General features: G+C 59.9%; 1 protein-coding gene across 6 annotated transcripts in view; it reads right to left on the bottom strand.

Moving 5' to 3' along the window:
- Positions 1–1722: 1722 nt before the first annotated feature.
- GSE1 (Gse1 coiled-coil protein) overlaps positions 1723–26314 on the bottom strand; it is a 108306-nt gene continuing 83714 nt past the window's right edge. For 4 of the 6 annotated variants that reach the window (XM_058034227.1, XM_058034224.1, XM_058034226.1 and 1 more), the window contains exons 2-16: positions 20801–21019; positions 15133–15332; positions 12890–13071; positions 12557–12754; positions 11982–12173; positions 11142–11446; positions 10463–10787; positions 8322–8902; positions 7739–7851; positions 6654–6924; positions 6428–6550; positions 5953–6321; positions 4789–5049; positions 4319–4422; positions 1725–3354 (exon numbers count right to left, since the gene is read on the bottom strand). In XM_058034227.1, the coding sequence (XP_057890210.1) occupies positions 3220–3354; positions 4319–4422; positions 4789–5049; positions 5953–6321; positions 6428–6550; positions 6654–6924; positions 7739–7851; positions 8322–8902; positions 10463–10787; positions 11142–11446; positions 11982–12173; positions 12557–12754; positions 12890–13071; positions 15133–15332; positions 20801–21017 (3576 nt within the window). In that variant the 5' untranslated portion in view covers positions 21018–21019 and the 3' untranslated portion in view covers positions 1725–3219. Of the gene's footprint in view, positions 3355–4318; positions 4423–4788; positions 5050–5952; positions 6322–6427; positions 6551–6653; positions 6925–7738; positions 7852–8321; positions 8903–10462; positions 10788–11141; positions 11447–11981; positions 12174–12556; positions 12755–12889; positions 13072–15132; positions 15333–20800; positions 21020–26314 lie in introns of all 6 variants that reach the window. The other 2 variants (XM_058034222.1, XM_058034223.1) reach the window with 2 other exon arrangements.

Below are 26314 nucleotides of genomic sequence, written 5' to 3' on the forward strand. Positions count from 1 at the left end.
ATCTAGGGCAGAATCTAGGTGGGATCCAGAGCAGGATTCAGGTGGGATTCGGGCAGGATCCAGGGCAGGATTCAAACAGGATCTAGGGAAGGATCCAGGGCAGGATTCTAGCAGGATCGGCAGGATTGGGGGCAGGATCCAAGCAGAATCCGGGGCAGGATCCTGACAGGGTCCAGGGCAGGATTCAGACAGGATCTAGGGCAGGATTCAAGCAGGATCCAGGCGGGATCTGGGGGAGGATTCAAGCAGGATCCAGGACAGGATTCGAGCAGGATCCAGGCAGGATTCAGCCAGGATCTAGAGCAGGATTCAAGCAGGATTCAGGGCAGGATCTGGGGCAGGATACAGACAGGATCTAGGGCAGGACCCAGGCGGAACCTAGGCTAGGATTCAAGCAGGATCCAGGCAGAATCCAGAGCAGGATTCAAGCAGAATCCAGACAGGATCTAGGGCAGGATCCAGAGCAAGACTCAAGCAGGATCTACACAGGCTCCAGGGCACGATCCAGGCAGGATCTGGAACAGGATCCAGACAGGATCCAGGCAGGATTCAAGCAGGATCCAGGCGGGCTCTGGCCGCAGCAGGGCCGTGCTGTTGGCAGCTCTCGTTATTCCCAGGGGTGCCCCGGGGTGCCAGGCTGCCAGCGCTGCCCTTCCCGAGCACCTGGGCCGGGCTCCCGCTGCCATCTGTGCCATTCCTGTGCCATTCCTGTGCCATTCCTGCCCACCCCGGGGCTGGCACGGCGGGAGGATGGCAGGAATGATGGCAGGAGCTGTGCTCGGAGCAGGGCTGCCTTCCCCAGGGAGAAAGGATTCCTTGCCGTCGTTGTGGAAGAGTTTATTTGGGGTTTTTTTTTTGGGATGTTTTCAGGAATTACAGCAATAAATTCATAAATACCTATTTACTACAGTCAACAAATAATATATTACATTACAATTAATTCCAACAAGGTACACTTCGAACATGTTTAGGGTTGGGTTTTTCTCCTTTTTTGGCGTTTTTGTTTTTTTGTTTTCTTTCACAGCATCCAACCTGCCCCCAGCAGGCTCTGCCGTCCTCTCCTTCCTCCCAGCCCTTCCAGGCTCTGGCACAGCTGCTCCAGCAATTCTGCACGGACACAAATTCCCACCACAACCCCAGGATGAGGGGAAAATTGGTCCAAAAACCCAGAATCCAGGCTGGTGAGGAGGGACAATCAGCACAGGAGCTGCTACAAAGCAAGGCTGCATCCCAGCCAGGCTCCTCAGCACGGCGAGGGATAAATTGCCAATGATTTTCCATCCCTGCCTTCTTCCCCCTCCCTCTGCCACGGCACACAGGAAGGGAAAGCAGCGAATTTTGCCGTGTTAAAATTCCCTTCGAAGCCCGGAGCTGGCAGCGGCGAGGCCAGAGGCTGGCGAGGCAATTGGGGATTTAAAAAAGATTAAACTAATTTCTGTCACAAGGGCGTTTTGCTTTTTAATCTTGCCCAGCTTTTTTTTTTTTTTTGTGTGTGTTTGGTGAAGCCAATGAGAGAGCAGGGAGCAGGGGGGGCGTGGGGGGGTTAATGCTTTCCTTTGCCAGTGCAACGAGGGAATTTAAAGCAGGAAGCAGAGGTCACCTTTGCCCAGAGATGTGAAGCTGGTCTCGTGGCGAATTAAAAACAATTTCTAATAAATAATTTAAAAATAACAATCAAATAAAAAAGGCCCTCCCGGGGGGAGGGGAGGCGGAGCACACGCTGGTTTTTAGCAGGAGGATAAAAATGGCACCAGGCCTGACCCTGGTGGCACCAGGACATCCCTGCCCGCCTGCGGGCACAGCTCCTCGTGGATTGTCCCCAAAGTGCCACCAAGAGACCCCACGGGACCCGCTCTCCCTGTACCCAAACTGCCTTAGAGCTGCTCTGATTGTCTTGGTATTTTTGTGGGGTGACAAGGACACCCCAGTGCCACCCACCCCTGAACCCTCCACCCTCTCCACGCAATTCCTTGGGATTTTTCCTCTGGCAGATGGAGCCTGGGCAAGGCTCAGACACCACCCAGCACTGTGACACCCACGATGACCCAGCTGGAGCAGAAAAAGCCCCAGAAAGCAAAGAAAAAAGGGTAAAAATTAAAAAAAAAACCACAGAAGGGTGGAAAGTCTCAGCTTCTCGAGGGCCTGGTGGTGGGACAGGACCTGCTCCAGTGGAAAAGGGGATTCATTTTTCCTGGGTTTCAATTCTTTTTAAAACATTTCAATATCTTTTCTGGCCCGACCAGCAGCAGTACAAACACTAAAAGAGAGTTAATCCTTTTGCCAAATGAAAAAAAAAGGAAAACAAACTAGAAAGAAAGCGAAAACAGGGAGGGAGAAGGAGGGGGGGAAAAAAAGGAAAAAAAAAAGCAGAAACATCTTAAAAAAAAGGCAAGCTTTTTATAACAATAATTAAAGCAATAAAAACATACAAAACTTTGTTGTTTTTTAATATATATACACAGTACAAGGCTGAAGCACCTTTTTATTTTTTCCTCTTTTTTTTCCGCCTGTTCAATCCCAAAGCCGGGGTGACAAAGTGACCCCACGCGTGTCCCTGCCCCTTCCCCACCAACCAGGAACAAAAAGGGACCTTCAACCAGTTTATTGACTTTATTTGTTGATAGCGAAGTGCATTTCCAGGGGGAGCCCCGGGCTGGGGGTGCCGTGCTGGGAGCGGGATCCGGCAGCACCCGGGGCCCCGCCGGGTTTAGTGTTGTCGGTGGAGTCTTTTCATTGTCTTTCCTTTTTTTTTTTTTTTCCTATTTTTTTTTTTTTTTTTTTTTAGAAAAAAGAACCAAAGAACCAACAAAAATGAGCGTTATAAAGTGTGGGTGGGTGGCGGGGGGCGCTTCAGAGCCCCCGGAGGAGGGGACAGGAGGGGACATGCCGGGGGCTGCTGGCCGTGGGATGGGCTCCCGGCTCCTCCCGGCTCCCGTTTGCTTCATGCATGGCACATTCTCCATTGATTTATTTCTCTTTTTATTTTTTTTTGTTTGCTTTGTTTTCTTCCTTTTATTATTAATGATTTTGTTGTCATGGTTTGGGCTTCTTCTTCTTCTTTTTTTTGTTTTTTTTTTTTTTTCCCGTTCGTTTTTTTTTTTTTTCTTTTTAAATTTTATTTTCGTAGCTTCAAACCTCCCAGTGAAAAATATTAAATATTCAAGGTAATAAAATAGATTATTATTTCTAGACTATATGTTCGGCCTGGCCCAAGGAGCGTCACCTGGGATACCCCTTGAAGTAACCCCTAGACCACTGCATTGCAGGCAAGGCAAGGCACTTCCGCAGGTGATCCAGCTCGGCTTGCAGGCGCTCCCGCTCCGACACCATCTTCTGCTTCTGGCTCCTCAGCTCCTGCAGGCACAGCAGGGATGGGAATGGTCAGACAGCTCCAGGGGAGGGGAACGGCAGGGGGAGAGGGTGGGGAGGGTGCTGGGAGTGGGCAGTGCAGGGAATGGGCAGGGAATGGGGCAGTGAAGGGATGGGCAGTGCAGGAAACAGGGAATGGGGCAGTGCAGGGAATGGACAGGGAATGGGGCAGTGAAGGGATGGGCAGTGCAGGAAACAGGGAATGGGGCAGTGCTGGGAATGGGCAGTGCAGGGAATGGACAGGGAATGGGGCAGTGCAGGGAATGGACAGGGAATGGGGCAGTGAAGGGATGGGCAGTGCAGGGAATGGACGGGGAATGGGGCAGTGAAGGGATGGGCAGTGCAGGGAATGGACAGGGAATGGGGCAGTGAAGGGATGGGCAGTGCAGGAAACAGGGAATGGGGCAGTGCAGGGAATGGACAGGGAATGGACAGGGAATGGGGCAGTGAAGGGATGGGCAGTGCAGGAAACAGGGAATGGGGCAGTGCAGGAAATGGGCAGTGCAGGAATGGGGCAGTGCAGGGAGTGGGCAGTGCCAGGGAATGGGCAGTGCAGGAAACAGTCATGACAGGGAATGAGCAGTGCAAGGAATGGACAGGGAATGGGTGCTGCAGGGAATGGGCACTGCAGGGAATGGGCACTGCGAGGTCTGGGAAAGAGCACGGAATGGGCAGTGCATGGATGGGGCACTGCACGGCATGGGGGCTGCAGGGAACGGGCAGTGCAGTGTTTGGGATACAGCAGGGAATGGGGAACTGCACAGGATGGGTGCAATGCAGGTAGATGGCTGTGCTGTGGGAGGATTGGGGTGCCCAAGAAGATCCCAAGAAAGCTGGGCACCCACAGATCCTGGTGCCCAGGGCATAGTGTGCCATAGGGATGGGGTGCCCAGGGGATGGGTGTCCAAGGGGATGGAAAGCTAGGGGATGTGTGCCCACCCCCACTCACCGCCATGCTGTGTGACAGCTGCTCAGCTGTCAGGCTCAGGGTGTAGTGCTGGGCCTCCAGCCGCCGGCACTGTGTCTGCAGCACCTGGCGCTCCAGGTTTTGTTCTGCAACAGCCAAAGGACAAGGGCTGAGCACGGCTCCTCCAGCTCCCTGCACCACCCACGGAGAGTGCCAGCCCTGCTCTGGGCTCTGCCCAGCCAGCAGTGATTGCCCCCAGCATCCCAGAGCGTTCCCAACCCTGGCACTGCCCGTGGGGAACCTTCAGGGAGGACACTGGGCAGCTACGAACATGCTGACTTTTCATGCACACATTAATTTTTGCAAAAACAACAACACTGCCTGTTGCTCTCATGCTGCTCCTGCACTGCTGGAGACCCCCCCAGTGCTTCCCCAGCCCACCCCAGCAGAAACCAGCGACACCTCCCAAAGCACAAACTGGCATTTCACCCTCCCTGCCCAACACCCCTTACCTTCTATATGTTCCTGGTAAGCTTCAAAAATTGCCTCGATCCCTTGCCACTTGGGCCTGGGGTAATCTTCCTCCTCTTCCTCGTCTTCCTCCTCCTCCTCCTCCTCCTCGTCCTCGGAGTCCCGGGGCAGGGGGGGCGGCGGCCGGGGCGGTGCCTCGGCCGTGCCGTTGTGCGGGGCCAGGCGGGAGGGCGCCTGCAGCTCGGGGATGTTGTAGTGGATGGAGGTGTCCAGCTTGTGGTTCTGCTCCGCCGCCGTCCCCCCTGTGGGCAGCCACGGTCAGCCCCTGCCCGCTCCCCTCGAGGATTAATTCCACCCTTCCTAGACTTTTTGGGGGTATTACCGGCGGGTTTTTATCACTCCTGGTGCACCGGGAAAATTTTATTTATTTCAACCGCTCAGTGGAGTGAGTTTGGAGGCTTTGGAGCTGTATTGTCCCTAATCTTTAGCTCCAGCAATGAGGCTGCCAGTGCCAAACCCTGGTGGGGGACAAGGGGGTGATATCCCAGTACCCAACCAGGCTCCTGCATCCCTGCCGCTTTTCCTGGACATCAGGGAGAATTTCTTGATTGGCAGGGTTGTTAAACACTGGAAGGAGCTGCCCTGAGAGGTGGTGGAGTCCCCATCCCTGGAGGGATTCAAGGAGGGCTCAACGCGGCACTCAGTGCAGAGTATTACTCTCTTTAGATTTGTAAGTTAGGCCTGTAAGGAAGTCATTGTTTTGTGGTATAGTAAATTCCCTAAGAATCCCTTGCTAAATTAAGTTATCAATTAAGTTTAAATGCTGTTAAGTTTTAGTGCTGTTAAATTTAAGTTAAGTGCTGTTGAGCCTTTAAACATAACCTGTTGATCAAGTCCAGCCTCAGTTTAGAACAGAGATCTACTCTGAACTTGTGACTCAACACAAGGGTCTTCCAACATTCCTTTTTGTCCTTACCCTTTCCTATCCTTTTGTTTCCCCCACCTCCAGCCTCCACATAGATTATTTGGGGTTTATTTATTGACTTGGCATTTTTGTTTGCTTTTTCTCAGAGTGCTTTAACCATCCAACAAACAGGAGAGAGAACCTTGCCAACGAACTTTGCTGCGATCCTGGTTTTACCCTAAACTTGGCTTTGCTGACGATTCCTTAAGTGACTTTAATTCCCAACAACTTCCAACGTTACCTTTGTGCTTCTGCAGCGCCTTCTGCGTGGACTGCAGCACCGACTCGTGGAACTGGTGGGCAAACTCCTCAGCAATGAAGGGCTCCCAGGGCTTGCTCTTGCCGTTCATGCTGTGGGACAGCGGCACCGGGATGTCCTTGGGCAGGGGACCCCTGACGTAGCTGAGGATGCTCAGAGCCTTCTTGCCCGGGTGCCCATCGCTCAGCCGGGGCTTCTCCGGCGCCGTGCCCGACTCCTTGGGCCTGCCTGGCTCCTGGGCTCTCAGCTGCTCCAACCTGGAGGCTTCTGCCACCTTCGGCACCTCCGGCACGGAGACGGCGATGCCCACGGGTTTATCCAGGTCCAGCAGGAGCGGAGGCACTGGAGGCTCTTTGGGAAGAGGAGGAGCAGTTGGCTGCAGCCAGGACTGTGTGTGCCCCTCGAGGCAAAGCTGTGCCCCCCAACCCAAGACCCAGGAAAGGGTTGAGGTGCTTACCAGTGCTGGGGGCACCGGGGCTGTCCCGCGGGGAGCTCTTCACCACCACGGCGGCCGGCGTGGTCTTCTGCTTCATGGCCTGCAGCATCTCCACCAGCTTCTCCTTGTCTGCAGCATGGGAAACTGAGCTTTAGTGTAGCCTCAGCTCAGCAGAGCGAGCTCAGGGCCCCAGGCAGATCCCCCAGAGCACCCCCAGCCCCAGCGTGCACAGGGCCACGGCTGTTACCTTTCCTCTTCTCGGCGCTGATGTGCGTGAGGTTGAAGATGGTGAGGAAGCGCTTCTTCTCCTCGAAGTTGGGGCTGTTGTTCATCTCGTCGGGGCTGTAGCGCGTGGAGAGGGGCAGGCGGGGCGAGGGCGTGCGGCGCTTGTTCTGCACCGTGGGCGGAGAGGGGCTCCGCTCCCGCAGCATCCGCCGCCGCTTGCGCCGCTTCTGGCTCAGCAGCTCCTCCTTCTGCTGCTGCGTGGTGAGCCCGAAGAGCTGCAGGAACTCCAGCTTCTGGGGCGAGCAGGGGCACAGCAGAGCAGGGTCACACCCCATCCTCGCCTTCATCCCCGTTCTCACTGCCATGCCCACTGCCATCCTCATCTTCAGTCCTATTCCCATCCTCGTGCCCACACTCACCCCTGTTGCAATCTCCATCTCCATTCCCATTCCCATCCCCATCTCCATTCCCCATCTCCATTCTCATGCCCATTCCCCTCATCCTCATTTTCATTCTCATTCCTATCCCTGTCCTCATCCCAACCCCATTCCCGTTCCAATGCCCATCCTTATTGCCATCCATCCCCATTTCCATCCCCATACTTATGCCCACCCTCATCTCTGTTGCAATCCCCATCTCCATTCCCACTCCCATTCTCATGCCCATTCCCCTCATCCTCATTTTCATTCCCATTCCTATCCCTATCCCCATCCCCATCCTCATCCTCATCCCAACCCCATTCCCGTTCCAATGCCCATCCTTATTGCCATCCCCATTTCCATCCCCATACTTATGCCCACCCTCATCCCTGTTGCAATCCCCATCTCCATTCCCACTCCCATTCTCATGCCCATTCCCCTCATCCTCATTTTCATTCCCATTCCTATCCCCATCCTCATCCTCATCCCACCCCCATTCCCATTCCAATGCCCATCCTTACTGCCATCCCCATCCCCATTTCCATCCCCATCTCCATCCCTATCCTCATCATCCCCCTGGTGCCTCTGCACACATGTGGGGTGATGGCTACATTGGGCACTGGGGACTGGTGTAAAGGAGGGGCTGCTCCCCCAGGGGACAGGGAGGGCACAGGTGTGCCACCAGTACCTCAGAGGACGTGTCCAGCTTCAGCGGGGGCTGCTCAGCCACGCAGCGGAGATGGGCCCGCACCTCCTCCTCGTCGCTGTCGTCACAGGAGTCATCCAGGTCATAGTAGTACCCTGGGGATGGGGAGAGGCTGCTGGGAGGCTGGGAACACCTTGTCAGAGAGGAGTGACGTGGGGAGTGCAACCCAATGGAGCCCCGTCCCTTCTCCACCAGCTCTGGCACCTCGGAGGGCATGGCCCATCCCTGCGTATCCTCTTGGCATTTCTCTGGGATGGGTGGCAGGGGGTCAACGGGGCACAGGCTGGGGACACCGTGGCGGAGCCCCCATCCCACTGGAGCGGGGACAGCAACTCCAGCCCCTCCCAGCTCTCTGTCTCCTCCTCATCGCTGTTCTCATCCCCACTCCATCAGCGCCATCAATATTTAAAACCCTCTTATTAGCTCCAGTTCATCATTTATTCATGGGGCACGTCTGCGGCGCAGCAGGGTTTACCGGAGCGCTCGGAACGCCGGCATCCCCGGGAGCCCCCCGGGAGCCCCCCGGGAGCCCCCCGGTGCCGGGGGGACGCCCCTGCTCCCTCACCTTTCTCACGGGCCTCCCGCCGCCGCCGCTCCTCCAGGTCCAGCTTGCTGACCAGCCTGCGGTGCTGCTGCACGAACTCGTCGTAGATGTACATGGGGTCCTGGGCGCGGGGCTGGGGGGGCCTGTAGGGCGAGCTGGGCTTGCTGGCCTCGGGGAACGGCGTGCCCGGGGCTCTCTGCTGGCTCAGGATGCTCTGAGTGGACTTTTCCAGCTCAGCTAGGAAGGGCGTGTGGGTGAAGGCCCCGTGCTCCGGGGCGCCGGGCTCCCGTCCCGGCGGGTATTTCTCCAGAGCATCCCTCTTCCTCGGGCCCTCCTCCAGCTTCTCCGGGCAGAAAACCCTCTCCACCTTCACCAGAGGGATGCCCTGGCGGCCGGGCTCGAAGGGCGCCGGGTGGCTGTGGAGGGCGTGGGGCTCGGGGAGGCGCCGGGGAGGGTCGGGGGGGCTCTCCATCAGCGAGACGGGGTTCCAGAGGGACGTGGTGACGGGGTGGTGCTGGGGTTTGGGGGAGATGAGGGGTGGGGGCCCGCCAAAGTGCTGCCCTGGCTCCCGGCTGCTCGGCTCGTGGCGGCTCGATCCCAGCCTGCGGGGAGAGGAGAGCACCGGGCAGTGAGGAGCTGGCAGTGCCAATGGAGAGCTGGCAGCGCTCCAGCCCTGGGGGATTTTGGGGGAAAACACGCCTGTTAGGAACACCCAGAGTGGTTTATGCACGTGGGGCTGCCACACTTGTCCCCTCCACGCCACAAACCTGAGGGATGGGGGCAGAGTTAGGGCTGTGCATGGGCAGGTTGAGCATGGATGTGGCTGCATCCCAGGAGCACAGGGCTGGAGACCCCAGCCTTGACCCCGGCGTGGGGACAAGCCAGCCACCAGCCCTGCCACAGCCCCGTGGCGAGGGCAGCACCCCGGCACAGCCCTCCTCTGACAGCAGGAGCCGGAGCCAGCCCGTCACAGGATAAATATTTCATGTGCCCAAGCTGTGCATTTAACACTTTTCCGCTCCAGCGCCCCGGAGCAGCGAGTTCAGCCCAGCGCCGCCGCGGAGTCACCGCCTGCCCCCCGGGATCCATCCCTCTGCTGGATGCAGGAAAAGGATGGGCATGGAATATCCCCAGCTGCAGGTGTCTGGGGGTGACCTTGCTGCCTCCTCCCCGCTCTGGGGTGGGAGGAGCAGACGGGAAGGGAGCCTGCGGCGGGCGCTCGCCTTTGTGCCGCCCCGTGATCCGCTCCTTATTATCCTCGATGAGCCGCGCTAATCCCCTGGATACCCAAAAATAACAAAGGGAGCAGGCGGCAGAGCTGCCTGGATGAGCCTGCACCGCTGAAGTGCTCAGCCACGGGGGCGAGCAAGGCCCTGTCGATCAACCCGGGGCTGTGGGCACGCTCTGCTGCCCCCCAAACTGCCCGGGCTTGGCACAGGTGCCCCCCAAACGAGGCATCCACCGCCCAGCCCCGCTGCCTGGGAGGGGGGAGCTGCAATTAGCGGGGCTGGTGGCTGGGCAGCACCTGGCCACTCGCCGCTGGCCCCCGGCCACCTCCCGGGCTCGGCGCCTGCCGCCGCGCAGATGTCGGGCACCGGGAACGCCTGGCGCTGCCAGCACAGCCGGCCTGGCTGGCACTGCGTGGCAGGAACCCGCTGGCACCGGCCAGGCACTGTGGCTTCGGCTCATGGGATGTGTGAGGGGCACGGCCAAGGGGTGGTGGATGCCTGATGGGGGGCAGAGGAGGGTAAGGGGGTGGGCACAGGCACAGATTGGGGGGAAAAGCCTGAAAATCATAATATCAGGGCATCACAGAATGGTGTGGGGCGAAAGGACCTTAAAGATGATCCTATTCCAGCCCCTGCCATGGACAGGGACACCTTCCACAAGAGCAGATTGCTCAAAGCCCCGTCCAACCTGGCCTTGGACACTTTCAGGGATGAGGCAGCCACAGCTTCTCTGGGTACCATGTGCCAGGCCCTCCCCACCCTCACAGGGAACAACATCTTCCCAATACCCCACATAACCCTGCCCTCTTTCTATATAAAGACATTCCCCCCATCTCATCATTCCTTTCCCTTGTCCTCTCCAGCTAAGATACAGATATTCCAGCAAGGACAGCAGTGACACAGGAAAACACAGCCCAATCATCCCATCCTTACCTGGGGTGCTCGGGCCGGTGCTCGGGCTCAGCCTGGCTGGGGGCACGCCCTATGTCCAGGTGCTGCTCCAGCACTTGCTGCCGGAACTCCGACACCTGGGACTGCCGATCCTCCTTCTCCTGGCGCAGCCGCCGCTGCCGGGCCAGCCACTTCTCCTCCTCGTTGGTGCGCTGGATGAGCAGCGCCGTGGCCGCGCTGCTCCCGGGCAGGGGGAACACGCTGTGGTTGGGGATGAGGCTGGGCACGGGGTGGTGGGAGCCCGGTGGAGGGTGCAGAGGGTGCTGGATGGGCTTCGGAGTGGGCAGCACCGAGTCCTTGAGCTTGTCTGCGGTGGAAAAGGGGTGATGGAGAGTCAGGGTGTGCAAAAGAGGGGGGGATTTTGGGGTGAGCAGGGACCTGGAGCTGTGGGGCAGCCATCGGTCAGAGCTCAGCTCAGGGGGCTGCCCACTCGCTGCCAGCCCAGCTGCTGGGCACGCGCTGGGCACGGTGCCAGGCCAGCCCGAGTCAGATGGCACGGGCACTGCTGCCGCAGCTGGGCTCCTGGCAAAGCAATCTGGCAGCCAGGACAGCCCATCCCCGTCCCCAGCCACCTCCCGGGGCCACCAACCCCCTCAGCTTTGCCATCTGGAGGGAGAGGGGAGCGAGGCAAGCTCTGGAAGGCGGGCATTACGGGCATTACCTGCTCTGCTGGGCGCCAGCGGCTCCACTGCCTTGCCCCGCTCCTCGGCCGGGTGCCCCCTCAGCCCGTGCAGCTCGGCCACGGGCAGGAAGGGCCCCTCCATGGCTTTCACCATGCTCAGCTCCTTCTCCCGGGCGCGCTCCCGCTGCCTCTCCAGCTCCCGCTCCCGCTCCTTCTCCCGCTCCCGCTCCAGCTCCTTCTCGCGCTCGCGCTCCCGTTCCCGCTCCTTCTCCCGCTCCCGGTCGGCTTCTCGCTCCCGCTCCTTCTCCCGCTCCCTCTGCCGCAGCTCCTCGTCCATCTGCAGCCTGCAGAGAGAAAAACAAAAACAAAAGCACCAACCCCAGACATCCCCCTTGGAGCATCCCCCTAAAACCAACCCTGGATGCCTCTCGGCATCTCCTGGAACACCCTTGAACCTCAAACAATTCCTGGGCACCTGCCAGCGCCCTCTGCAGCACTCCCAAATCCCTAAGTCACCTGCCAGCATTCCTAGAGCACCCCAAAACCACCCCTGGTCCTCTGACAGTACTCTTTGGAGCTCCCCATCCATACCCACACCGTCAGCATCCTTTGGAGCTCCCCATGCATCCCCTCACCATCCCCATATTCTGGAGCTCCCCATCATCCCCATCCTTTGGAACTCCCCATCCATCCCCATCCTTTGGAGCTCCTCATCCATCCCCATCCTCTGGAGCTCCCCATCATCCCCATCCTTTGGAGCTCCCCATCCATCCCCATCCTCTGGAGCCCCCCATCCATCCCCATCCTCTGGAGCCCCCCATCATCCCCCCACCATCCCCATCCTCTGGAGCCCCCCATCATCCCCCCACCACCCCGTACCTCTCGGCGGCGAGGCTGGAGATGCGCTCGGACTGCAGGGCGGACAGGGACGAGTGGGAGAGCTCGGGGGGGTACCGGACCCCCGAGAGGTGCAGGTGCATGGCCGAGGGGTGCAGGGGGGGCAGCGAGCCCGGCGCTGGCAGCGGGTAGAAGGGGGACCTCAGTGCTGACAGGCAGTACGATTCGTCCATCCTGGGGAGGCAGCGATGCTCAGACAGGCAAAGAACCCCCCAGTTCCCCTCCCAGGAGCCAGATGGGCCAATAAGGCCTCCACAGCAAAGAAGATCTTAGAACAACGATTAACTGAACTCCACGAAAACCAGGGCCCAAACTGGGATTAGATACCCCACCATGCCTGGCCCTAAATCTTGATGCTCACCCCTACTAAAGCATCTGCCTGAGAACTACAAGCACCAACGCTTAAAACTCTTAAGGACTTGGTGGTGCCCCAAACCCACCTAGAAACCGCTGGGAGAAAGGGATGGAGAGCCCCAAAATGCCCTCGGTGCTCCCACGTCCCAATACCCCAAAGCTCAGCTCATGCAGAGGTATCTCCCAAGGTTTGGAGTGCCCACCTGAAGGCGGGATGAGGGAAGGGGTGGTGTGCCAGGTAGCTGGGGTGGTAGTAGGCGGCGGCGGTGGCGGGGTCGAGGCCGAGGGGCGGCAGGGAGGACATGCGCAGCTCCTCGGCCGTGTGGTAGGGACGGAAGCTCCGCAGGTAATCCTCGGTCACGGCGCTGGGAGGCACCACGTGGTGCACGGGCCGCTGCAGGCTGGGGGGCAAGGAGACGGTCACCATCCCTCCCTGTGCCCCCAGGAGATGTCACCTCTCTCCCCCAGGCGGGAGCAGAGCTCGCAGGGGACACCCTCGTCCTGCCACCATTCCCATCCGTCCCGAGCAGACTCACTTGAGAGGAGGGAAGCGGGAGTCCTGCACCACGGAGCTGGGGGGCAGCCCGAAGGAGTAGGGGGTCCCCAGGAGGTGGGAGGGCACGGTGGGACCCCCTGCCTTCTCCTGGCTCAGGGGGGGCTCCGAGATGAGGCGCTCGCGGCCGGCGCTGCTGCTGCTGCCTCGTGACCCTGCTTCCTGCTGCAAGGCCAAGGTGGGCATCAGGGACAGCAGGGGATGGGCAATCACCGCTGTGTCCTCACCCCAACACCCTCAGGAGGGCCCCAGCGTGCCCTGGCTGGTGGCACCAGCACCCAGGGAAGGATTCATCTCCTGCATTCAGGCTTTGGAAGGGCAGCTGGACGGGGCGGGAGGGTCTGGAGGCTGCATTGAGGGGCCCCAGTGGGAAAGGAGGTGCTGAAGCCAGGGCAGAGCTGAGGGCAAGACACCCATTACCTGCCTGGAGATTTATGGCTGCTTTGTTCTCCTGGGCTATTAATCACCCGGGGAGGAGTGACACGGCCGGGGGAAATCCAGGCGGCCTTTGATAAGGGCCATAACCCAGGGGTCAGCCCACAATCCCCCCGGCAGCAGCACCCTCCCACAGGGCCTCAGCTGCTTTCCATCAGCCTCCAGCCCTGGTGTCAGCATGAAGGTCACCCCCTCCAGCTGGAGAGGGACCCCGAGCAAGGGGGAACAACTTAGGGTGACAAGAGACCCCACAGGATCTGACAATTAGTGGGGCGACCCCACCAGCAAGACAAGTTTTGGTTTAAAAATGATGATTTTTCATCGCACCTTCTCCATTCAGCAGCGCAGGAGGAGGAGGATGGTGGCACCCACAGCATCCCCCAGCCCGTGCATCCCTCCCCATCCCACCCCACCCCATCCCATCCCACCCCATCCCATCCCATCCCATCCCATCCCATCCCATCCCATCCCATCCCATCCCATCCCATCCCACCCCATCCCATCCCACCCCATCCCATCCCATCCCACCCCATCCCATCCCATCCCATCCCACCCCATCCCATCCCACCCCATCCCATCCCATCCCACCCCATCCCACCCCATCCCATCCCATCCCATCCCATCCCATCCCATCCCATCCCACCCCATCCCATCCCACCCCATCCCATCCCATCCCATCCCATCCCATCCCATCCCATCCCATCCCATCCCATCCCATCCCATCCCACCCCATCCCATCCCATCCCATCCCATCCCATCCCTCCAGGGCAGGGCCAGCCCCGAGGTCACCACAAAGGGAGAGGTGTCCCCATCGTGCAGTGTCAGACAGACACCCCCACACTGGGTTAATCCCCACACCGGGGGTGACACGGGGGGCACACGGGGCTGGGGAGCACCCTGACACCCCACACACCCCTCTGAGCTCCCGGGGATCCCGGTTCCATTTATCTCCCCCCTCTCGCCCCCGGCGTTTCTCATCCCCTAGCCTGCCTCTCTTTGTGGTTTAATTAGTCTTTCCAAGTGGCATAATCCCCCCGGGAATCTGCTTGTAGCATGCTGGAGGAGAGGAGAACCACTAACGATGCTTCTTAATTAGCTGCTCTCCCCCCTATCCCTCCCTCCTCCTCCTCCTCCTCCTTCCCTGCCCTCCCCTCCGGATGGTGACAACAACGGGGGACACGCTGTCAGCACGGTGCCAGCTCGGGGACACAGCAGGGAGGGGAAGGGACCCAATGTGGGCAGCACATACACGATACCCCACAGCCTCCATCCTTCAGGGCAGCCCCAAAGCCAGCCCTGTGATATCCCATACTCTCCATCCTTCAGGGCTGCCCTGTGATATCCCACACCCTCCATCCTTCAGGGCTGCCCTATGATACCCCACAGCCTCCATCCTTCAGGGCAGCCCCAAAGCCACCTCTATAACATCCCACACCCTCCATCCTTCAGGGCAGCCCCAAAGCCACCTCTATAACATCCCACACCCTCCATCCTTCAGTACAGCCCCAAAGCCAGCCCTGTGATATCCCACACCCTCCATCCTTCAGGGCAGCCCTGTGATATCCCAATCCTTCCATCCTTCAGGGCAGCCCCAAAGCCACCTCTATGATATCCCACAGCCTCCATCCTTCAGGGCTGCCCTATGATATCCCACACCCTCCATCCTTCAGGGCAGCCCCAAAGCCACCTCTATGACATCCCACACCCTCCATCCTTCAGGGCAGCCCCAGAGCCAGCCCTGTGATACCCCATACTCTCCATCCTTCAGGGCAGCCCCAAAGCCAGCCCTACCTGTCTGCCCTCGCTCCTCCAGACGCCGTTGACCGTCTTGGTGGGGGCGATGGTGACCACGGGCGGCGTGCTGGGCACGCTGTGTCCCCCCGGGGGGACAATGATGGGGCCCATGGGGCCACGTTTGGGGGTGCTGGCAGGGGAGCTGTGGTTGGTGGCTGGAGAGGACACCGGGGACGACTCGCTGCTCAGTGAGGAGCCTGGAATGCAAGCAGAGATTGAAGAAGTTAGGAGAAAGGGAGTTAGCTGGATGGAGACACCATCTGGAGGAGCTGGAGGATCTGAGGGTGCTTGGAACCCTTCAGGGTTGGGATGTTCAATTGGGAATGTTCCAGCTTTCAGGACGCTCCAATGGGACGCTGGGCTTGGATGTGGACCCCAAAGTCCCATCTCTGAGAGAGAGAAAGAGGCACAAAGACCACAAGGGCAAAAAGAAGTGAGAACCGATGACACCAAGACCCTTGGGGACACCAGGAGAGAACCCAGAGGCTGAGTGGATGGAGCTGCACTGCACACTGCAGGGAGCAGGGCTGGGATGCACTCAGCGTGTTCAGTGTCCTGCCAGACTCCCAGACTGGAGGAGATTCCCCATCTTCCATCCCAGTGGTGCTAAAGGTGGGATGGGGCAGCCTCTTGCTCCCACCTAACAGGGACTCCCAAACCCCCAGTCCCACAGAGCCCCTGGGCACAAGTGACACAGATGCTGGCCCCAGACAGCCACATCATCCCAAGGCAGACCCAGAGACTCCTAATGCAGCTGCAGGAGCTGCCAGGGACAGGCCAGGGCCTCTGGGGACACTGGGATGCAGGAGGGACTCCCTGAAAGCCCTGGGCAAGGCTTTGGTTTCGTTTGCATAACACATCTGTACTTTAGGTTACCCCCACCCCAGGGATGCTGGCCATATTTCCAAAGGGAAAACAGAAATGGAGTGAAGGTGGAGAAGAGGAAAGGCAGAGAAATCCCAATTCCATATTAAGCAGGGCACAGGGAGCCTGGTGAGAACATTTCCCATTCCTCAATCCCATCTGGGCAGCCTGGGGGGCTCCGAACCCCAAACTCTGCTCCCTCCATCCCAGAGTCTGGGTCAGGGGGAGATTCCAAAGGGCCAGCAGGGATCAGCTGAGGAGTGGGCTGTGGTCACAGGATGGGGTGACAGCGATGCTCCCAGGCAGTGAGTGGGGCACGGAGAGAGGGCTGAGTGTGCAAGGCATGTCCTGAGTGTGCAGGGTGTGTTCTGAGTGTGCAGGGTGTGTCCTGAGTGTGCAGGACGTGTCCTGAGTGTTCAGGGCATCTCCTGAGTGTGCAAGGTGCCCCTGAGTGTGCAGAGCACCTCCAGAGCATGCAGAGCATCTCCTGAGTGTGCAGAGCATCTCCAGAGTGTGCAGAGCATCTCCTGAGTGTGCAGGGTGCATCCTGAGCATGCAGGGTGCATCCTGAGTGCGCAGGGTGTCTCATCACCTTCCCAGTGTGCAAGGCCACCCCCCTGAGTGTGTCCCGTGGGCACAGCAGCCACTTCCAGAGTGTGCCAGCATCTCCTCACATCACACCCCACCCCTTCCCCTTGCCCTCCCAGACCACACAACCCCAGGAGGGAGCCAGGGGCTGGCACTGCCGGGGGAAGCAGGAGCATCCCGGGCTGCAGGGTGGGGAGGAAGGATGCTCCAGCAGGACGCTCTGTGGAAGGATGCTCAGCAGAGCCGAGGCCGGGGGCTGCAGGGTGGGGAGGAAGGATGCTCCAGCAGGACGCTCTGTGGAAGGATGCTCAGCAGAGCCGAGGCCGGGGGCTGCAGGGTGGGGAGGAAGGATGCTCCAGCAGGACGCTCTGTGGAAGGAAGCTCAGCAGAGCCGAGGCCGGGAGCAGCATCCCGCTGCCCTCCCCGATTAACGATCCCCGAGCCGCCCCGAATCGCTTTCATTTGAAGAGCGGCGAGGCTGGGGGAAGGAGAAAGGCTGTCCCCGACAAAGGAGGCCGATTTGACACCCACTGAAGTCTATCTTGTCAGCGCAAGGCCAACAACAATTAGCAGCCTAATCCCCTCTGAGCTGGGAAGCCATTACTCACCACGCGATAGCGTTAACAATCAATACCATCACAATGAGCCCGGCAATTAATGAAGCTAAAGTCTTACTTCAGAACCTTAATTCTCGCTGTGTGGCTTTAAACGGGAGGGTTTGTGATCGTTATAATTAACTGGTGGTATTCAGCCAGGAGTTAGTCAATGAAACTAATCTGGATTGGAGATGACAAGAGGCACAGTGTGATGGTGTCACCTTTGTTTTCTGACCTCCCGCTTCCCCGCTCGGCGATAGCAGATTAGCAGCCCGGGCTGACAGGCAAATGTAATTAACAGCTGAGACCCTGACGGAGAACTGGGAACAGAGGAGGGAGGGAGGGGTGGGATTAAACCCACCCCGAGGACAGCCCCGGGCAGGACAAGAGGCGGCAGCCCCCGGCCAGGCGGTGGCTTTGAGGGGCTCTGCTGGGAAGGGGTGGGTCAGGATGAGCCCTGGCGGTTTGGGATGCTGTGGAGCAGCAGGGGATCTCCCCAGGGATGTGCCAGCACACCTGTGAGCCCATAAAGCTGGAATAAAAGCAGTGATCCTGCGTGGATCCGGCATCTGCCACAGCAGAGCATCTCCCGAGCTGGGAAGGGGAGTGGAGGGAGCATCTCCCGTTGTGGGAAGTGGGTGAGGATTTCAGGGAAAAGCAATTCGATTCCTGGTGCTAAAAACCACAGCAAGGAGAAAAAAGCCCTTCCCAACACACACCCAAACCCACACGGATCAAAAACCTCTGGGATGAGGCACCCAAATGGGCAAGGGAGGGGTTTTTGCAAATAAACCATGCAGGTGTTAAGGGGAAATCCAAAGGGAATGTGGCTGCTTCTTTCCAGTGCCACAAAATCCATGCCCAAACCTGCTGATGTCCCTTGGGATGGGCTGAGCAGCACAGGGAGGGCACAAGCTGTGGGGTGGGAAGGGGAAAAAAAAAGCAAAATAATTCCCCAAACTCAATCAATCGCTCCAAAGGAAGCAGATGGGTTCCAGAGGAAGCAGCTGGGAAAAACCAGGAGCTTCCAGTGAGGATAAAGAGTTACAAGGACCTGGGATCCCCACACTTTTCCCTGGGAGCAGCTGATGCTTCAGGCCATGGCTGTGCCAGAGATTTTTGGGCTGCAAGGAGAGTCTTGTAGATGATGCTTCCAAAAGGGATTTTCCAAAAAGAGCCCTGCAAAAGGGGTCCTGGGAGAAGGATTGTGCCAAGGGGGCCTTTTAAATAGGGTCATCCAAAAAGATTTTGCAAAAACCATCTTGCAAAGGGGTTGGGTGCAAAAAAACATCTTGCAAAGGGACCAAAGTGCCCAGGCAGTGGGTGATGATCCGAGGGGAGCACCCACCATGCAAATAGCAGAGATAAAGACTACTTCATCCCAAATTGGTGACACCAGCAGTCTCCTGAAACACTTCCCAGCCTGGGCACTGGCTGCCTCCCCATCTGGCTGTGAGAGCCCTGGCAATTCCCATGGGACACGCTCCCTGTGGAAGGGAAACCTCAGGGTGCTCACACCCCACATCCAAACAGAGACAGGGAGGTGATGGAGGATGTGGGTGACAAGGGCTGGGCACCCCTGGGGCTGTTCAACTGGGAAATTTGGCCGAGGAATTAGCAAATTTGGGGAAAAGCAGCGTGGTGGGAGGGCACAGGGCTGAACCCTGCCATGCTGTGCTCTCCTAGGGCAACACAGCACTTGGATCACTCCAGATGAACTGAAAAATGTGGGTGACAAGGGCTGGGCACCCCTGGGGCTGTTCAACTGGGAAATTTGGCCGAGGAATTAGCAAATTTGGGGAATCTCTGGAAAAAGCAGCATGGTGGGAGGGCACAGGGCTGAACCCTGCCATGCTGTGCTCTCCCAGGGCACAGTGAGCACCTGGATCACTCCAGATGAACTGAAGAGTGTGGGTGACAAGGGCTGGGCACCCCTGGGGCTGTTCAACTGGGAAATTTGGCCTGGAAAGTAGCAAATTTGGGGAAAAGCAGCGTGGTGGGAGGGCACAGGGCTGGTCCCTACCATGCTGTGCTCTCCTAGGGCAACACAGCACTTGGATCACTCCAGATGAACTGAAAAATGTGGGTGACAAGGGCTGGGCACCCCTGGGGCTGTTCAACTGGGAAATTTGGCCGAGGAATTAGCAAATTTGGGGAAAAGCAGCGTGGTGGGAGGGCACAGGGCTGGTCCCTGCCATGCTGTGCTCTCCCAGGGCACAGTGAGCGATACAGCACTCGGATCACTCCCCATGAACTGAAGAGTGTGGGTGACAAGGGCTGGGCACCCCTGGGGCTGTTCAACTGGGAAATTTGGCTGAGGAATTAGCAAATTTGGGGAATCTCGGGAAAAAGCAGCATGGTGGGAGGGCACAGGGCTGAACCCTGCCATGCTGTGCTCTCCCAGGGCACAGTGAACACCCGGATCACTCCAGATGAACTGAAGAGTGTGGGTGACAAGGGCTGGGCACCCCTGGGGCTGTTCAACTGGGAAATTTGGCTGAGGAATTAGCAAATTTGGGGAAAAGCAGCATGGTGGGAGGGCACAGGGCTGAACCCTGCCATGCTGTGCTCTCCCAGGGCACAGTGAACACCTGGATCACTCCAGATGAACTGAAGAGTGTGGGTGACAAGGGCTGGGCACCCCTGGGGCTGTTCAACTGGGAAATTTGGCTGGGAATTAGCAAGTTTGGGGAAAAGCAGCGTGGTGGGAGGGCACAGGGCTGGTCCCTGCCATGCTGTGCTCTCCTAGGGCAACACAGCACTTGGATCACTCCAGATGAACTGAAAAATGTGGATGACAAGGGCTGGGCACCCCTGGGGCTGTTCAACTGGGAAACTGGGCTGAGGAATTAGCAAATTTGGGGAAAAGCAGCGTGGTGGGAGGGCACAGGGCTGGTCCCTGCCATGCTGTGCTCTCCCAGGGCACAGTGAGCGATACAGCACTCGGATCACTCCCCATGAACTGAAGAGTGTGGGTGACAAGGGCTGGGCACCCCTGGGGCTGTTCAACTGGGAAATTTGGCTGAGGAATTAGCAAGTTTGGGGAAAAGCAGCATGGTGGGAGGGCACAGGGCTGAACCCTACCATGCTGTGCTCTCCTAGGGCAACACAGCACTTGGATCACTCCAGATGAACTGAAAAATGTGGGTGACAAGGGCTGGGCACCCCTGGGGCTGTTCAACTGGGAAATTTGGCTGGGAATTAGCAAATTTGGGGAAAAGCAGCATGGTGGGAGGGCACAGGGCTGAACCCTGCCATGCTGTGCTCTCCCAGGGCACAGTGGGCGATACAGCACTCGGATCACTCCCCATGAACTGAAGAGTGTGGGTGACAAGGGCTGGGCACCCCTGGGGCTGTTCAACTGGGAAATTTGGCTGAGGAATTAGCAAATTTGGGGAAAAGCAGCATGGTGGGAGGCACAGGGCTGAACCCTGCCATGCTGTGCTCTCCCACACCACAGTGAGCACCCGGATCACCCCGGATGAACTGAATTCCCAAACCGCCCCCTCCAGACACAGCAACAGTGGGGGAAATAGCAGGAAAACACCAACTCCAGCTCCTGGGGGAGGCACCAGCGACTGTCACCGCCCTGTCCCTGCCCCTGTGGCCGTGCCCACCTCTGGGCTCCTCGGCCTGCTTGGCGAGCTTGCGGAGGGCGGCGGCGAAGCTGGAGGAAGGTGCTGCCTGGACGGACAAAGTGCTGCTGGCGGCGGGGCTGCCATTGGGGACGATGGAGCCGTTCAGGGGCGACGGGGTCAGCGGGCTCACGGTGGCCGTGGTGCGGGTGGCCGTGGAGAGCATTCCTAGCGACGGCGACTTCGGCTCATGGCTCATGCCTGCCAAGCAGAGACAGCGGGTTAGCCTCAGTTTCCCCCGGCAGCTCCTTTTTTCTAGTTTGTCATGCCACTGCCCAAAATGCACCCCGAGCTCAGGTAATGGGGGGAAGCGTGTCCCAGCATTGCACAGTCCCCAGGATAATGGAGCAGGAGGGCTCAGCAGAGCTCTGCAGGGTGTTTTGGGGGACACAGGGATTTCAGCATCCTGATGCAGGTGGCGGGGAGAGGCGCAGTCCCCCGACTCGCATGGTGCTGCCAAAACTCAAAGCATCACTGCTGCACCCCTTGCTGTCACTATTGCACCCCCAAATCCAGCCACTGCATGCTCAAATCCTCACCGTTGCACCCCTAAATCCTCAATATTGCACCCCTAAATCCCAGCCACTGCACGCTCAAATCCCCACCATTGCACCCCTAAATCCTCAATATTGCGTCCCTGGATCCCCAGAGCTGCACCCACAAATTCCCACTGCAGCATTCCAGGACTGACAATATTTTATCCCCGGGTCTTCAGTACTGCACCCTCAAATCCCCAATAACACATCCCTGGATCCCCAGAACTGCACCCTTAAATCTCCAGCGCTGCACCCCCCAATATACCCCAATATTGCACCCCTAAATCCCCAACACTGCACCCCCCCAAAACCCCAATATTGCATCCCTGAATCCCCAGCACTGCATGCCCAAATCCCCCAATATTGCATCCCCAAATCCCCAGCACTCCACCCACCAAAGCCCCAATATTCCATCTCTGGATCCCCAGAACTGCACCCCCAAATCCCCAGCACTGCACCCCCCAAAACCCCAATATTGCATCCCTGGATCCCACCCCCTGCACCCCCAAATCCCCAGCACTGCACCCCCAAAACCCCAATATTGCATCCCTGGAACCCCAACACTGCACCCCCAAATCCCCAGCACTGCACCCCGCAAAACCCCAATATTGCATCCCTGGATCCCACCCCCTGCACCCCCAAACCCCCAGCACTGCACCCCCAAAACCCCAATACTGCACCCCTGGATCCCCAGCACTGCACCCCCAAAACCCCAGCACTGCACCCCCAAAACGCCAATATTGCATCCCTGGATCCCCAACACTGCACCCTTAAATCCCCAGCACTGCACCCCCCCCAAAACCCCAATATTGCATCCCTGCATCCCCAGCACTGCACCCTTAAATCCCCAGCACTGCACCCCCCCCAAAACCCCAATATTGCATCCCTGCATCCCCAGCACTGCACCCTTAAATCCCCAGCACTGCACCCCCCAAAACCCCAGTATCACATCCCTGCATCCCCAGCACTGCACGTCCAACTCCCCACAGAGCCCCTTCAAATCCTCACACCCCAAATCCCCACATTGCCCCCCAAAGTACCGAGGTCCTAAGGGGCACAGTGACCCCAAAAGTGCGGCTCAGGTGCTGAGCAGGAGCGTGCAGCCCTCCCCGAGCCCCCCCGGCTGTCACACCAATTGCTCCAGGGCTCTCCACCTCCCAAAACAGCAACTGCTGATGTCAGGGCCCTTAAAATAGACTTCACCCAGCAGCTTCATTAACACCAGCCTAAAATTAGCCCGGCTCCCAGGTGGGCATGAGGATGGGGGGGGTCGTGGGGCAGCCCCCAACTCCCAGCGGGGCTGGAGAGGCATTGAGCACCTGGAGCATCCATCCACTGCAGAGGGAGGGCGGACGGAGCATCCCCGAGCATCCCGCGGCAGCTCCAGCACGGGCAGGAGGGCGGGGGGCGCCTCGGGAGCCGGGGGGGCACGGGGGGCACTCAGCATGGATTAATCTTTGCCCCCCGGCCCCAGGAGAGGCGGCCGGCGCGGCGGCGCGCTCCCCTCTGCCCTCATTATACAAGCATTTATTAACTCCGCTGCTCTCAGCCATTGACTGCCGCCTTGTCGACACGCTCGGGCTCATGTAAATTCATTACCGGAACAGCTGGGAAGCCAACCCGCCACGCCAGCCCGGCCCCGGCACCCCCGGGCTCTGCTCCAGCCCCTCATGGGGGCTCGGTGCCCCCTCCCCAGAGCGGGCACCGGGATCTGCCGGCAGCACCAGGCGCCCACGCAGCATCCAAAGGGGACACGGCACTCCAGGCACAGCCTGCAGCTCCCATGCACCGCCTGGGCAATGCCCCACATCCACCAGGCACTGCCCCACATCCACCAGGGACTGCCCCACATCCACCTGGCACTGCCCCACATCCACCAGGCACTGCCCCACATCCACCAGGGACTGCCCCACATCCACCAGGGACTGCCCCACATTCCCCAGGCACTGCCTGGAATCCCCTTGGCACAGCCCTGCATCTTCAGGCACTGCCCCACATCCACCAGGCACAATCCTGCATCCCCTTGGCACAGCCCTGAGTCCCCCAGGCACTGCCCCACATCCACCAGGCACAATCCTGCATCCCCAAGCACTGTCTGGCATCCCCTTGGCACAGCCCTGCACCCCCTAGGCACAATCCTGCATCCCGAGGCACAATCCTGCATCCCCTTGGCACTGCCTGGCATCCCCTTGGCACAGCCCTGCACCTCCAGGCACTGCCCCACATCTCCAGGCACAGCCCCAAACACTTCCCAGTGCCCCCCAGCTCCTCCCCACCTTTAGCCCCACCACAGCCCCCATTTCCAGCCCCAGTCGAGGCCTGGAGATGCTTTTCCATCCATCACCAGGGATCAGCAGGCTGGCACAGGGGCACGGGGCTGAAGCAGGGCATCACCCGTGTGATGCTCAGCTGATCCCCAGACGCCTCCCGGCCAGCTGCTGATCCCAGCGGGATTTGCCAGGCGAGCTCGGGGCAGCGAGCGGCCGGGGCAGCGTGCGGGGAGCTCTCCCGGCCCCGGGGCCGAGCCGAGCCGCTGCCCCAGCCGCGCTCCAAACCAGTTCTGCCGCTCCCTGCCCGCGATAAAATCGGCGCCTCCGCCCCGGCTGGGGCCCGAGCAGCGCCGCTCACCCGCCGTGCCCCGCCGCCGCTGGCGTCCGTCTGTCCGGGCGTCCCCGGGCTGCTCCGCGGGACGGCTGCCAGCTGGGGAAACTGAGGCACGGGGAGCGGGCTGGGCGGGAGCGTCCACACCGGGATGGGATGGGAGGAGGGATGTGGGGCTGCATCCCCCATCCCTCCGGCATCCCCCCATCCCTCCAGCACGGCGTGGGTGTCGCTCACCCCTGCGGATGGCTGGGCACGCCGTGACGCCCCACGGTGAGGTGGGGCCCCCCCGGCCCTGCCCCTCCCCGGCTGCTCCTCTCAGCAAGGCGGATCCGTGCGGAAAAACAGGTCAAGTTTGGTGCCTGGAGCGGCCCGGGGTCACGGCAGCGGTTGCCTCAGCAGGGCGGGGAGAGGAGCCCCAAAACGGGACAGGCTGTCCCTGCAGTGTGCCCGGCCCTGGGTGGGTACAGCTGGCACTGCCATGCGCCTCCCTGGCAAAGCGGTGCCTGGATCCCCCCACGCACCGAGGCAGGGGGGCTTGGGGACACCTGGGCGCCCCGCTGAGGGCACGGGGGGAGGCCGGGGAGCTGGCGATGTGTCACCGTGCCCCCGTCCCTCCCACAGCATGTGCCCGGGCACAGCAGCACGGGGAGTGTCTGGCATTCCCGGTGCCCGCTGGCGGCGTGCCCGTGGAGCAGGCGCAGCAGGAGGAGGAGGAGCGGGCACGGCAGGGTCACCGCAGTGCCACGCACGGCACCACCGCGGGGCTGGCACCTCCGGGGGCACAGAACCCCCCAGCCCCGGCTCCTGGAGCCCCCCCGAGCCCCCGCATCGCCGGCGCAGGGCTGGGAGCCGGGAGCTGGGAGCGTGCCATGTTCTCTCCATCTGCTCCTGATGATGCTGGCGGGTTTTTTGGCAGCGGGAGCCTCCTCCGGCAGCGAGAGCAGAACCAGTCTGGCTGCCTGGTGGGGCTGGAGACAAATAAAAGCCCTTGGCAGCCGCTGCGGGCAGGCAGGAGCGGGCAGCGAGGGGCAGGGACGGGCTCCCAGCACCCTGAGATCCCCGGGCACGGGGTAGGGCTGTGGGGAACGGGGGATCGGGCAGGTTTAGCACCTCGGCTCCCATCGCCCCCTTCCCAGCACCTTGAAAGGCCTCTAATGAGCGTGGAGTGCCCTTGGGAGCAGATTGCCATTGAACTCGACCTGCACCAGCCGCCCGCTCTTACAGCAGCTATTTTGAGCTGCCGGGCTCCCAAGTGCTGGAACTAATAATTTATTACCAAATACGATCAGGCAGCAGCTCCAGCCCCTGGCAAATGGAGCGGAAAAAAACCCAGTGCGGCGGGAAGCCGAGGGAGTGGGGAGAGACGAGAGCATCCTGCATCCTCCTCCTCCTCCTCCCCGGGGATGGATCCGCACCCAGCCCGCAGCGCCGCAGCTGGGACGGAGCCCGCTCGGCCAAACCCTCCGCAAGGCTCCACCACGCCGTGTGCTGCTGCTTCCCCGAGGGATTCGGGGTGCTGAGGATCCCCCCCGAGCCTTTCCCCCCTCTCCCGCTCCGGAGCCGCATCCAGCTGCACGCTCGGAGCAGGAACAGCTGCTCCGCATGGATTGCCGATGCTAATGGCCTCGCATTGCCAGCCCCCCTTCCCTCCGCGCCTGGAGGCAGCGGGCACAGCCCCAGCACGGAGGGCAGGGGGCCAGGCCCAGCGCGTGCTGCGGTGGCCCTGTCACACACCCTGTCACCCCCTGGGGCAGAGGGGACAGGCAGAGGTGAGCAGCTCCCCTCCCTCCTGGCGATGCCCTGCACGTTTTCCACTCCTCATTAAAGCAGCTCTGCCGCCGCACCTCCAACATGCTCCATTAATTAATTAATTGATCGATCCCAGCCCGCGCTCCTGCCCTCCCTCCCCCCTTCCCAGCACGGGCTTGGTGTCCCCAGGTGTCCCCAGGCACAGAGAGATGCAGTCATAGCCTCTGCCCCCAGTTTTAGGTAGAACCCAGGGCCCATCCTGGAACACCCCCTTGGAGGGGCCCGGATGGGTTCCCCGTGGTGAGGAGCCCCTTGGGTGGCATTTGGGCTCCCTGCGGAGCATCCAGCACTGTTATCCTGGAGGCTGGGCCTCCATCGATCACTCCTGCACGGACCATTGATCTGGCAAACGACAACAAGCAAACTAATAAGAGCTCGTTTGGAGGGCGCAGCGCTGGGGATGGAGCGAGGCCGGGCGCTTTCCCTCCCTTCCCAACCCTCCCGTGCCCGGCCCAGCAGCCCTGGGAGCCTCTGCAGCCCTCAGGAGATCCAGCCAGGAGAAAATTTACTTTAAAGCAACTTCCTGCCCTGTTTTAAAGCTGGGAGC

This window comes from Melospiza georgiana, chromosome 14 (genome assembly GCF_028018845.1).
Source record: "Melospiza georgiana isolate bMelGeo1 chromosome 14, bMelGeo1.pri, whole genome shotgun sequence".
Classification (NCBI taxonomy): domain Eukaryota; kingdom Metazoa; phylum Chordata; class Aves; order Passeriformes; family Passerellidae; genus Melospiza; species Melospiza georgiana.